The 12,748-nt window shown below is 38.1% G+C and overlaps 1 protein-coding gene across 18 annotated transcripts in view; it reads left to right on the top strand.

Moving 5' to 3' along the window:
* Nucleotides 1–12,070, top strand: part of syngap1b (synaptic Ras GTPase activating protein 1b) — a 183,475-nt gene extending 171,405 nt beyond the window's left edge. For 15 of the 18 annotated variants that reach the window (XM_055013883.1, XM_055013875.1, XM_055013882.1 and 12 more), the window contains one exon: nucleotides 6,664–12,070. In XM_055013883.1, the coding sequence (XP_054869858.1) occupies nucleotides 6,664–6,999 (336 nt within the window). In that variant the 3' untranslated portion in view covers nucleotides 7,000–12,070. The remainder of the gene's footprint in view (nucleotides 1–6,663) is intronic. The other 3 variants (XM_055013881.1, XM_055013878.1, XM_055013880.1) reach the window with 2 other exon arrangements.
* Nucleotides 12,071–12,748: the final 678 nt, after the last annotated feature.

Below are 12,748 nucleotides of genomic sequence, written 5' to 3'. Positions count from 1 at the left end.
AAATTCTCTGCTGTTAGACATGCAGATGGGTGACATATTAAAGGAAAAATTACAGAAACAAGAGAAAAGTCCCTGCAAATGAGTACAAAGCAGTTCTCAGTAATCACCTTTTAACCTATGATGGAACATTTCTGTCATAATTGGAGTGGTCTCTTCCATGATCCCCACATCCACAGATCTTAAGGGGTCCCTGAATGGTTTGATAAAAATGATGTGAATTATATGCTGTGACCTTCATAGACACCAGATCTCAACAAGACATTTTGAAGATTTTTGGACACCAAATAACAGTGTATCTTTTGGAAAGATGTTGTTCATCCCTCCAGTGCCAAGATACATTAAAGCTGTTCTGGTGAAACATGGTGGCACAACACCTCAAATGAGACACTTTACTGTATTCTGGTCTTTCCTTTAATTTGTCACTTCTCTGTTGCTATTCCTTCCAGCAGACAGAGTCTCTGGTTAACTTTTGAAATATAGCACACCAGCTAAAAGACTTTTTAGTGTGACTATTCCATCCTTTTTTCCAATAGACGTATCACATGACTCTGTTGGAGCACTTCAAATACATGAATCAGCATAAGTCTGTCCGGGTTTCTACGTAAACTCTGACTCCCAAGATACATTTTGGCATCAAACAGCTATCCATAAGCTTAAAACCCTGTTCTCTTTGTTCTAAAGCTACACTGATGGGAAAATGGATTATCAATTTGCCTTTGGAGCCGACTTCAGTTGTTGATTAATTCAGAAACTTTGGCAACTTCACAAAGTCAAAGCGCTTTAATTATACTGTTGTTGAGAGTTGTGCCTCCGATTGGCTGTTTCTCTACTGCAGGGTTGCAAAGCAAAGCCAGGCTCATGAGTGTTATCAGACCCATCCACTGTGACAATTCGACACATGACCAATATATTAACCTGTAAGCCCTGTGCTTCTGTGTTAAGTACCATTGACTTTATCCATCCATTAGCTCTGCCCACTTTATCCTGTGGAGGGTTGCGGGGGGCTGGAACGTATCCCAGCTGACACTGAGAGAAGAGTCTGTCGCAGGCATTTCGGTTTGAAATGGAAGTGCAGAAGAACACTCCTCCTACACTGATTTTCTGCAACACAAGAGTGAATTGCATAAAACATTCTGGGATAGGAGGAATTCTGGAATTGACCGTAGATGTATTAGGAGAGCTGGATTCTCTGCAATCACTCAGTTTGCCGCTAATTTTCCCAGTGGTCACTTGTGGTTTGGCGAGGAAAAACAAAGTCCCCTGCAGTCCAAAGAGCATTTAATTATATAGAGATCACTGTTGTATTATGTTTTTTTAATCCATGGACATTTCATCTTGGAAAATATCCCTACACTGAAAAAACAATGAAATCTTTATCTTAAAAATTGTTTAAAATGTTTTAAAATGTATTTACATTTTTTCAGTCCATAATATACATTTTTTTTTAACAGATAACAGCAAATATCTGCAAAATAATGATATTCTTTGCTGATTTAAATACTGTAAAAATGGTGTCGTTTTGCAGTGAAACATTGTGAAACAATAAATTCCCATTTATAAAAAATATTGATTTCATATGGACATCATTGAGATTTTTTTTTTAAATTTAACATGTAAATTAATATTTTTTTTCTGTGATTTTACTGTTATTAACTGTAATTTAACAAAATGGGAAAAATCTGTAATATAACAATAAATTTCACCAAAAAACAGTTAAAAACTTGCTGTGTAGTGTCGAGAAAAGTGACTTTCATTTGCCTGACATCATCACAGTGTAAAGTGTAGAGGTCAGTGCCCATGGGAAAGTTACTTTTTGGACCACAGGGTATTTTTCCTTGCAGAGTGGCCACTGGGACAGATTGACAGCACAGCTGATTAAGTAATGCGGTGATGTGAAGAAGTTTTGATTATTAAAAGCTGCTGAAAAATGTATGTGGAGAGGTTTCTGGGATACCCCTTTTAAATAAAACATTATCCAAGATAGCAAAACAAAAATGGCAAGAAGTTGGAGAAAGTGCTTGGTTGCTAGTTTATGCAATGCTCTCTTGCTCTGCTTGTGCACAGATCAAACAAGAAACTGAGTAAGGTATAGTCTTTCATTAGATTATTAGCAAAACAACTGATTTAGATAACTTGCTGTCCAAGCAAGTTTCTCATGTTTGAAGTGTTTTGTCATAAGAGCATGCATTTAAATAAAGATTTGTTGTAAGATCATAAGATAAAATGGCACTTTGGGGAAAAGAAGGATTATTAATATTGCATGATGAATTTGCTTTTCTTAGAAAATAATAAGACCTGTGGAGCATGTGTCATTTATATTAACAATAATGTTTGTAGGTAAGACACATTTGTCTCTATGGCAGCCACACTTTTGAAATTTAACGTGAAAAGATGTATTTTTGATGTCTTTGTGTTTTACATGCACATCTTGCAGCTTTCTCTTTGTCTCTGACAAATGACAAAAATGTGTATTTTTTTGTGTAGTGATTGTGTGAAGCTCCACAACAGAATAAATGTGAGATTTTCTTTGCTTTGTCAGGCAAGAACAGGTGGAAACCTGTGCTCTTTTTTTATTGTCACCCTCGCAACACAATCACATCTGTTCTTGTATCCACTGGAAACTCTGAAAATATTCTGTGGCAAACCTCTAAAAGGACTTCAGTTATCTGAGACAGAATTAGTACTTTTTCTCTTTATGTTGACCAACAAGATAAGAAATACAGCAATGAACTTCTAATGCTGCTGTGGCTCTCTGCAGATGAAAATACCATTTCTTGTTCACACACACAATTCAGTCATAAACAGCAACCACAGACAAACCCTATGTGCCAACATAGGCATATATGGAGACTTTGCAGAGAAATACAAAGTAATCAATGGACACCATTGATTTTCCTGCTCTTGTGAGATGTTGCCTTTGCAAAAATCAGCTTATCCTCACATTTAATGTTTGCATCAGTTCTTGCTATGAATATATTAAAGTCAATCCTCAAAAAACTGTATTACTTTTAAATGAAAATTAAACTGTATATACACAATATTGCATACAAGTTTCGGATTTACTGAAGTTCACATTTTTTTTAGATCCAGTTTCTCATGTTGGTCTTTAAATTTAAAAATGAGGAATCAAAAAAAATCAGGAGTCAAGGAATCAGTAAAACAATACTAGAATTTAATCTTAAACCATTTTTAAGGCAAAAGTGTTATTTGTGTAAACATCTGCCAAAAATATTACAATTTTGAAGCAATACACACAATCAAGTGTCTCATGGTTCCATAGACTTCAAATGTCAACATTTTGGGCCTGTTTGCTGGTTTAGAATAACTGATGAAAACAGGTCCAAACATTGATTTTAAGACATTTCCATTCTTGTTGCTAAATCCATCTGAAAGTCACTGGAATATTTGTGTTAATATTCTTCTTTATTGCACTTTTTGCTCCTCAAAAACACTTTTTTTTTTTTTTAACCACCATGCTTTCCTCGGCATATCCACTTTCATTTCCATCCCTCCCAGCACACCCTCTGATAAACAATGGGAATAATGTGAAATCTCCGTATCTGACCCAGTCCTTCCCTGAAGAACACTGATTTATGTGCACATGTTTCGTGTGTTTTCTGTGTCTTTCAGTGAGTCTGTGTTTCTGGTATATCTGTGTTTGTGTATGTGTTTGGCACCTGGGCATATTATTTGGTTGAATGGTGGCGCAGGCCAGCTGTTATTGTGCGTCTGATGATGTGTGACACGCATACTGTTTTTTTTTTTGTTTTTTTTTTTGTTGGTTTGTTATTTTCCGTCAAAATTACAGCTCTTCACCTGGCAAGCCAGTCATTTTACAGCGGTTGCTTGTAATTTTTATTCTAATGCCATAAATAAACCAACACTTACAGCAGGTATTTATTTGAAACGTGGAGGTGAGAAAGATTTTACAGTTTGCTCTGTAGACATCCACGATCCAAATTGGAGTGATTGGAGATTGGAGGAGGTGGGTAAGAATTTGTGTGTACGATATTCTCTCTGCATCATTTACTATAACACCCAACATTTCAGTATTCCACTAAGTGTTTTGTGTTTTTGTCTCCAATACCACAATTTTCATTAGCATAAAAAACACTGTCATACCAAGCTGTAATTGAATGCACCAAGTAATCAAACACTACAGCCCACAAAGAGCGAAACAAGTTGGTAAGTTCAAAAGGATGTCAGTAAACATTTTGCCATGTCTTTGTTCAGCTGCTTGATTTTGGTGTTTAATAGACATGTGTTGTTGGTCTACACATGCATATTAAACAACACTGTTGGTTGTGTTTTGAGAGTAATGAAACAAGTGTCAGTGGAGTCATGTTACTGGCATCCTGTAACTGTCTGTAACCATAGTAGATATTGTAGCTGTTCATAGCACCAGTTAGCAACTGAAAGTGATTTCATTCATTTTGGTTCTGATTGAGAAGAGAAAAGGCCTGCTAATTCACATTCAATTTGGGGTTCTCTTTCGTCTTTTCACTTTTTTTGTAAGTGAAATGGAAACACCCTCCACTCACAGTGGGCACACCCATCAGATACACTTTATCCAGTGATTATTTGCTTTTGATTTTTTGGTTCATTTTCTCTACTGGATGCAGACCAAACTATCTCTCCTCTTTCCTGTCTTTCCCCTCTACAGCGCTTCATTCCATTCATTTTACAATATCTCCTTTATGTAAAGTGGTATTTAATGTCAAACGAGCACATTTTTTATGTTTGACAAAGTTAAATTACTGCACGTATTTCCAAGCTCTTTGTAGTTAGACACCACACAGCAAATGTGCCAGACATTAAAAATCAAGTCAACTATTTCAAGAGATTTCTACTTGAAGGTCTGTACTATGAAGCAAGTTCGACATAGTCAAGATATTTTTCCATTATCTGCTTTCACTAACCCCAACAACCGCATTATGCCAACGTAGGGTTTCTGAATATGTTCATATAAAGAGTGACCAGTTTAGAGCTGCATATTTCTCACAAGAACAACAAACTATAATCCTACACCAATATGACTCATTGAGAGAATGCCAAGAGTGTGCAAAGCAGTAATCTAAAATATAAAACAGGTTTTGACTCATTTCACACTTTTATCTTTACCACATAATTCCACGTGTTCATACATAGTTTTGATGCCTTCAGTGAGAATCTACAATGTAAATAGTCAAGAAAATAAAGAAAAAATATTAAATGAGAAGGTGTGTCGATACTTTTGACTGGTAGCGTATGTGCTCATTAGGGAAAGCCAAAGGGATTTTGCAGCCTTTTAAAGCTCTTATCTTCCCCTTTCAGTATCCCCACACTGAGATCCTATTAATTTCACAAAAGAGCTAATCTTGAACAAACCTGCTACCTATGCAGTAAAAGTTACAATGGCAATGAACCCTGTCATAACCAGAGTTTAACCTGAAGTTACCTCGCTAACCTCAAATCCTGCTTCGTAGTACAGGCCTCAAGCCTGAGAGTAAAACTATGACTTCCATCTTGCAGTAGCTCTTGGTTACATTAAGCACCATTATAAATAGAGTCCTTATATAGTTGTCTATTGGCACAATAACCCAATTGTTTTCTCTTCCCACTGCTCCTACACAGACGTCAGTGAACAAGACTGGGAGTGAAGGCTTGTAAACAGACCTTAAACTAATAATGAAACTAGTATTGCTGTTAATTTGCACCAATGTAAGTAAAATAAAATGGCAAAACCAAACGTTGACTGAGTCACGAATCAAAAAGCTCCAACCCCTCACTGCTCAGTGGGTTTGGGTTTGACGTTTTGGTTGGTGGATTTGAGAGGTTTGGATTTCATGCCAGCCTGTAGGATGCACCATCATTTTGCTTTTTAAATTTGGCGCTGACCTCTATGTGGCTTGACTTTCTTTGCATGTTTTTAGTAACAAGCTGATGCTACTGTAAGTGCTGTTAAGATGTTTTTGAAGCCATAGTTGTGGAGTTCCTCTTTAGATCTTTTCAGCTACTCAAGCACGCACAGTGACTTTGAAATATATTTAAGATGATTTGTACTCATTGGCAAACTCACTTGACTCCCTGACTTTGTCTGACGCCTGTCACCCGACAAACACCCGTTGCTACTCATCCCAAGAGGATCAGGATCCTTTGACCTCAAGAGTTTTAATTCCCCTTCATCTCCTCTTTCCCCTGTGTCCCTTTTTTCCTGTGCTGCCATTTCTATTGGTGTACGTCATGCATCAACCTCGTAACTCATTTGGCTCTCTCTCTCCTCTCTCTGTGTCTCTCCTTCTTGTCTGTGTGCTTCTTCCAATCCCTAATCACATGTCCTTTATTTTTCTAATTCCTCTTTGCTTTGCATCCACTGGTGCTTTTACATGTGCTCATTCCAACCCCGTTCTTTCTATTTTTCAATGCTGATGATCATCCTTTCTCTGGTGATTTTTCCCTCTTCCCATCTTTATCTCACTATTCTTACTCCCTCCCACACTCTCACACCTCTTCAACATGTGATTTTCTTTTTTCTTCGACATGCCATGTAATCTGCTTTGATTGGAACATTTCCTCTCAACTCCTCACAACCCTTCCATCGCTCATTGAATGGCCTCTCTCCTACGACCATCTCTCCCCTGCTCCCACTCCTCTTTCCCCTCCCCTCTCTCTCTATCTCGCTAGGAGGACCAGCTTTCCTCCCTGGGTTCTGCAGACCCCGGTGTGAAAACTGAAGGTGGAGGGGGAGGAGGAGGAGGAGACGGAGCAGTAACCAACGATCAAGGCCTCAGAGTCTCTTCCTTGGGCATTTCCTCTGACAGCTCGCCCCACAATGGAGTCCTCCCCCAAACCGTAGACCCTCCCTCTCTACCCACTACTCATCAGCATCCTAGTCAGAATGGAGAGCTCCGTGGCAACCAAACATCCTCCCCCATGACAACCTCACATGCAACTGGAACCACGGCAACAGCAACTACAGGCATAGCAGAAGAAGGGGGAGTAGGTCAAACACAACACTGAGCCAAATCAGAGAGAGATGACACAAAGGAAATCACTGTCCCCATCTTTTGTTTTCCTATTTAGCAAGACAATTCTCTGAAAAGAATATTTCCTAATTGTCGGGGCAAGAGAGAGAAGAACAGTATGCGGGAGACGAGTAGTAACCACACAGCTACTGTACAGTGCAAAACACATTACCACACAACACAAAGGGCTCTTCAATGGACACTTGTTCTCTTGACGCTCACTTGGAGCTTCAGATAGGATCAGTCTTGCAGGACAAGATGATGATACCTTATCAAGCATTTGACATGCAAGCCAATATGTGAACACCTGCTCTGTGCACTCATTGCCTGTCTCCGTGAGAAACGAATACACGTAAGGATCACGCGCTATAGAATGTCTTGCACCCCAAAGACTTTATAGTAGCCATTTGCAAAGAAGTACTATAAGCCACAGCTTATAGTAACCCTTGACTCCCATGGATGTAGATGCATTAATATACCTACCCTGAACATGCCAGGCTGCAATTTGTTAGGTACAGGTGTGGTGATGTAGTCTGGCTTTCTTAGTGCCTTTGAGTGTTTTTCAACAGGGTTTTCCACTAGAGATGGAGATCCCAGTTAGCTTTGCTAGTAAGAGGACTGATGTATGGGCTGAAAACAGTGATTCAAAGACACAAGATCAAGCATCATAGAGGTTTGAGTGACGGGAAACACTTTGGGAACTTTTTCTTCCTTTTTTCAATCTAAGGAACTCCTTGTTTTTGGACTGAGCTCGTGCAATTTTTCTCTTCTCAATCTCAGAACCGATATGTGATAAACTGGTGCTAAACAGAAACAAATGGTGCCATTTTCCAAGTCAACTGTCTGTGTCTGCCATAGCACTGCCTCGTTCATGATTCACTCACTGTCTTTTCTCTCTCTCCTGGTATTTGTCTTTGACAGGACATTTCCCCCTCCTCCTACCCCCAGTATGCTTTCTATGTGTCTCTGTCTTTGTTCTTTGTGCATCCTGTTGTGTTCCTATGTCAAATGGGATTCCCATATCTGTTTTTTAGAAGTGCACTCCTCCAATCTCTGGTTTTATTTACAGTTAATAAAAGCAGCTACCAGGCTCAAAATTGATGGATCAACTATTGCACGGGTTACTTCATATTCGTGGAGACTGAGCCCCAAAGTGCTATTTAATTATTTTAACTCTGAATTAAGTTACTTTGAAATGAAATGGATGAATGTTTTTTTCTTTTAGTTTCTAAATGTTGGTCCATTGTGTTCTCATTTAGAAAATGAGTGTTTTTTTTTTCAGACACTCATACAATTTTCAACAAAACTATTGTTATAAGTGCAAATAAATACTACTAATGTTTTCACTTTTGGGCATGCACTACATTTCACAATTGTTTTTTACAGTCAGAATTGCCAGTGGAACAGTTTGTTCCCTCTTGAACATGTGTAGAAAGACCATTTTCAACAATTTAGGTTTGCTTAGCCTGCCATTAAGTGCCTGGGATAAATATATTGAGCATCTTTTGGCCAGTAGACTAGCTAGTCATCGAGCAACTGCACCTTCTAAAGCCTTTCTTGATTCAACAATATCACGTGATTTTTTTTTTAAAAAAAAACTTTTTTTGTGTAATTTTCATAATTTGGAGTTTAATTTCCAAATGAAAGCATTAAAAGCAAAACATTTAGTTTACAGTAAATTTTAGAGATACTGTTTGATATATTTTTGAACTGAGCTCTTCTCATGTATCAGAGGCTGAACACCCGAGTCTCTGAAATGTTTCTATCCATATTCCTTCATTTTGTGTATGAGCTATCTGTTGTAAGGTTTGTCTGGATGTGAATCTGTTTTTTTGTCTTTGTAGCCTCACACACTGGTGTCACTCTGCAACAACTCAGCTTGTTTAAATGCGCAGGTTGAACCACGAGGAGTTGAAGAGTTTTACATCAGCTTTGTGTCCGCCATTGTTCTCTTTAGACAGAACACATCACTTACTTTGCCATGTCAAAGGTCAAACCGGCCAATAGTAGATTAGCTTAGACTAAACTCGTAATTACAGTGAATGTTTAACTTGTTGAACCACCAAATGTTAACAATGCTAGCAATGTTACGCAGGGAAAGACTGTCCATCGAGACATCATGTAGGGCTACTTCTTTCTTGTGAAATTACTTGTGTGATAAATGTTGGATACAAAGCGGGCTCAGTTATGAACATCAGTGTCTTTTTTTAGAGATGTGAGATGATCCGTGATTGAGAAATTAACATTGCTGTGAAAATACCTCAGTGACTCAGGTAAACAAGCAGTTGCCTCAGAGCTGAACACAAAAACTATAAAAAGAAAAGAGATGAGTCCAGCTTTGGAAAGACTGCCACCATGCAGATACTCGGTCAATAGCTATGCTTCAATAGCACCTGATCAAGCACCCTCCCCCGTTTCTTCTCTCTCTCTGTCTCCCTCTTTTTCTCCCCCTAGCCACTCTCAAAGCTTCATCGAGGACAATGTGGAACCTAATTGGCTGATGCACCATCGGCAGTCTACAGGGTGGCATGGCCAAATGTCCAGAGCCCTCTCTCGTGACGCGATTGGCTGACAAAGGGAGAACTTGGGGCATTGGTCCCATTCTCTTTGCCCAAGGGATGGTGCAGAGCCCCAGCGGACCATGTAAGGAAATGCTGGGTTTTTTTTCACTTTACTTGGGCCCTCTCTCTCTGATTTGATAAAAGGATTTTTAAAAAATGTGTTTGACGCCTCATGGTTGAATCTGTATTACTTATCAAAGGTAGGCTGGACCTATATTGGTGTTTGTTAGCCTGCCAAGCATGCAAAGAACAGCTATGCAGTCTGATCAATCAGCAGAACAGAGGAACACAAAGGCCAAGGAAGACGTGATGCTCAAAACAAGAGAGAGGGGTGGGTAAGATGTATTTCAAAGGTGCTTGACTTCTCTTAAAGTTTCAGTCAAAGCTGATTTACTTTCAAAGCATTTATTTCCCGCTCTCTCTCTCTATCTCTCTTGTAGTCTTTTCAAATTACCCTTTGATTCCTCTTCATCTACTAATTCTTTATTCATCTAGGATTCTCAAAGCATTATTTAACCACTTCAGTCCATTTTAGACACACTTGATCTCTTTCTCGACTCAGTTTTTAGCTCTCCCGTTCAGACTTGATTTTAAAGGAAACTAAATATGCACAGCCTAATTCAAAAAAGTGAAACTGCTTCTGAACAAAACTCTTGCTTCAGTGAAGACTTTGAAAAACCGGACAGAATGTTCTTATTTATATTTCTATGATGATACTGCTTATTCTTACAATAGTATTTAAAAAGAAACTCTTCATCAGAAATCTTCCGGAGCAGATATTTATTTCTTGATATAGATAGATTCCTCTATCTAATGGAAGTTCATAAATAATCCATTTTATATGAACCAAGTTTTCTTACTAAGACAATCCTGTGGAGAGAAGCGTTGCCCTAAAGGACTGTGATGAAAGGGACAAACTTGTGTTTCGCCTACTCCCCTTACAACAGTTTGCACGTTGCTGTGACCTGATCCCTCCTTCCTCTTGGTTATTATCGTTCTAAAACAAAAAAGAAAAAGAAAGAAAAAGCAGGCGGATGTTTCTCATCCAAAAAATCGCCATGGAGCTCTCCATTTACGGACGATGTGACAGTCTTTGGATAAGGACGTTCTTACAGCTATTGTTTTGTACTCCACTTTGACTATCTGTCTGTAGAGTTTTAACTGAGCAGAGGATAAACTCTTGGTTTCAGTGTGGCCACATTTCTGCAGTCAAATTGCCGTAAAACTCCCCGTTTTTTTCTCTGGATGGACACCACTGACACCAATCTGAGTTGAAAATCCCTGCCATTTCTACTTTTGTCTCAAATGAGGACCGAGAGAGATATGTTAGAGGTCCTGCTAAAACGAGTGAATGTGTTTGTATATAAGTGTGTGTACTGGCTAAATCTTTGTGTATATACTGGATATATGTGTATATATGGTATGTCTATGTGTATATACAGTTTGTTTGTATATGCAGAGTGTACAGTTATTTTTTCCTCTAATGTTTCTCTCTCTTTCTATGAATAGGTCTTCTCAAGTTACCAATACTGAGGCATGGAAAGGTTTTTACATGTACTGACAGCTATCTGAGGCACTTTCTGTGCAGACTTAGATTATCAGCCAGGTCTGTCACTTCTAGCTGCATTCTTGAAGCTCTCATACAAGAAGTAACTCACATAATCTTAAGCTTGCACTCATTTTCTGACCAACTAAAAAGCTTTTCTAAGTAGATTTGGGTGACCAAGCAATGTTTGTACATATATAGACTAAGACAATTTTCTTTCTTTTCTTTGTCCAGAAACCTCCATTTGCATTTCTTTGAAATTTCTCAACCTGTTTTGAGTTCTTGCGTATCTGACTTTCACTTTAGGTTCCTATGGTATATGTTTGCAATGGTTGTCATTCAGAGTTATATATTTATTCCGACAACCCTTATATTATATTTCTTAAAATTTTGTTCCCCAAATTCTGCCTCTCATGGAAGCGTCTAACCTTTTAACATGGGTAGACCGGCAAATCCTTCCATGAAAGTATACTGTCATTACTTAACATTGCTTGTTTTGTATAGGTCCTTACTAAATAAGTGTGCCTCCCCCCTTATACTCTTACTAACCTTAGATCCATGAACTCCACTGGTCACACATCTTCATACCCCTTGACAAGCCATAGCCCCCCTCCCCCAGAACTCCTCTATTGTTGTTTTGACAGGACAGACATTTGGGGATTTTGTGTATATTAATGGAAGAGTGGTGTTGAAGAGTGTATTGCAGTTGTATATGGATTTGTTATGAATGTGGATATTCTGATCATTGAATTATTATTGTAATAATGATAATAATTATTGCCACTTTGATTTTGTTGATTAATTCCTTTGATGCGGTTGATGAAGATGCCATTGTTCCTTTTTTTTCTTTTTCTTTTTTTTTTTTGGAATACACCGGAATTTATATTTTTCGGGTGGGTGAATCTGGAGATAGAAATACGTAAATAAATTAATAAATAAACAAATAATTAAATTCTTAACTTTGTGTGGAAATGTGTGCTTTTTTCTTAATGCACTAACTCTGGCTGTTTTCAGAGTCAATTTCAGAGTAAAAGGTAAGTTTTGTGATATTCTGGATGATAATATTCTGGAAACGTCAATCTGTGTATCCCAATCCTGATATATGTTATTCATTTCTGCCAGAGAGCTCCCCCTGTTGTTCAACACTGTTGGAAAATACATGAATGAGCTACACTGTTGCACAGGGTGACATTTTCCTTCATTACCATGAGCACAAGCACTGTAGTTCATTGTGAATCAGTCCCAAACACACTGTCCTACTGCTGGAAACACTTACTAGTCACTTAATATTTTATTTCTTTATCATTAGTCTTTCTTAGATATTTACTGCAAAATATTTTTGTTCTCTACGCTGCTGAACCTGGGTAACAAATTGTTCTCTTATGTTTTTAACATGCTTATATAACAAACTAAACTAAACTAAACTGAACTGAGCTTAACACCAGTGCACCGAATGTGTATTCATCCACAGCTGAAAATAGTCCCCCACAAACACATTTTTTCCCCGATCTGAGTAACATGGGGAATTTTTTTTTTTTTTTTTTTTTTTGCAAATTAGAACATATATTTCTGTCACATTTGTATTTACATATTTACATCCATGACAGGAACTAATGTGATAAATGGTGAGTGCCACA

Source organism: Amphiprion ocellaris, chromosome 9 (assembly GCF_022539595.1).
Source record: "Amphiprion ocellaris isolate individual 3 ecotype Okinawa chromosome 9, ASM2253959v1, whole genome shotgun sequence".
Taxonomy (NCBI): Eukaryota; Metazoa; Chordata; class Actinopteri; family Pomacentridae; genus Amphiprion; species Amphiprion ocellaris.
The sequence above is the reverse complement of the archived record's forward strand: the minus strand, read 5'-3'. Positions and strand labels throughout refer to the sequence as shown.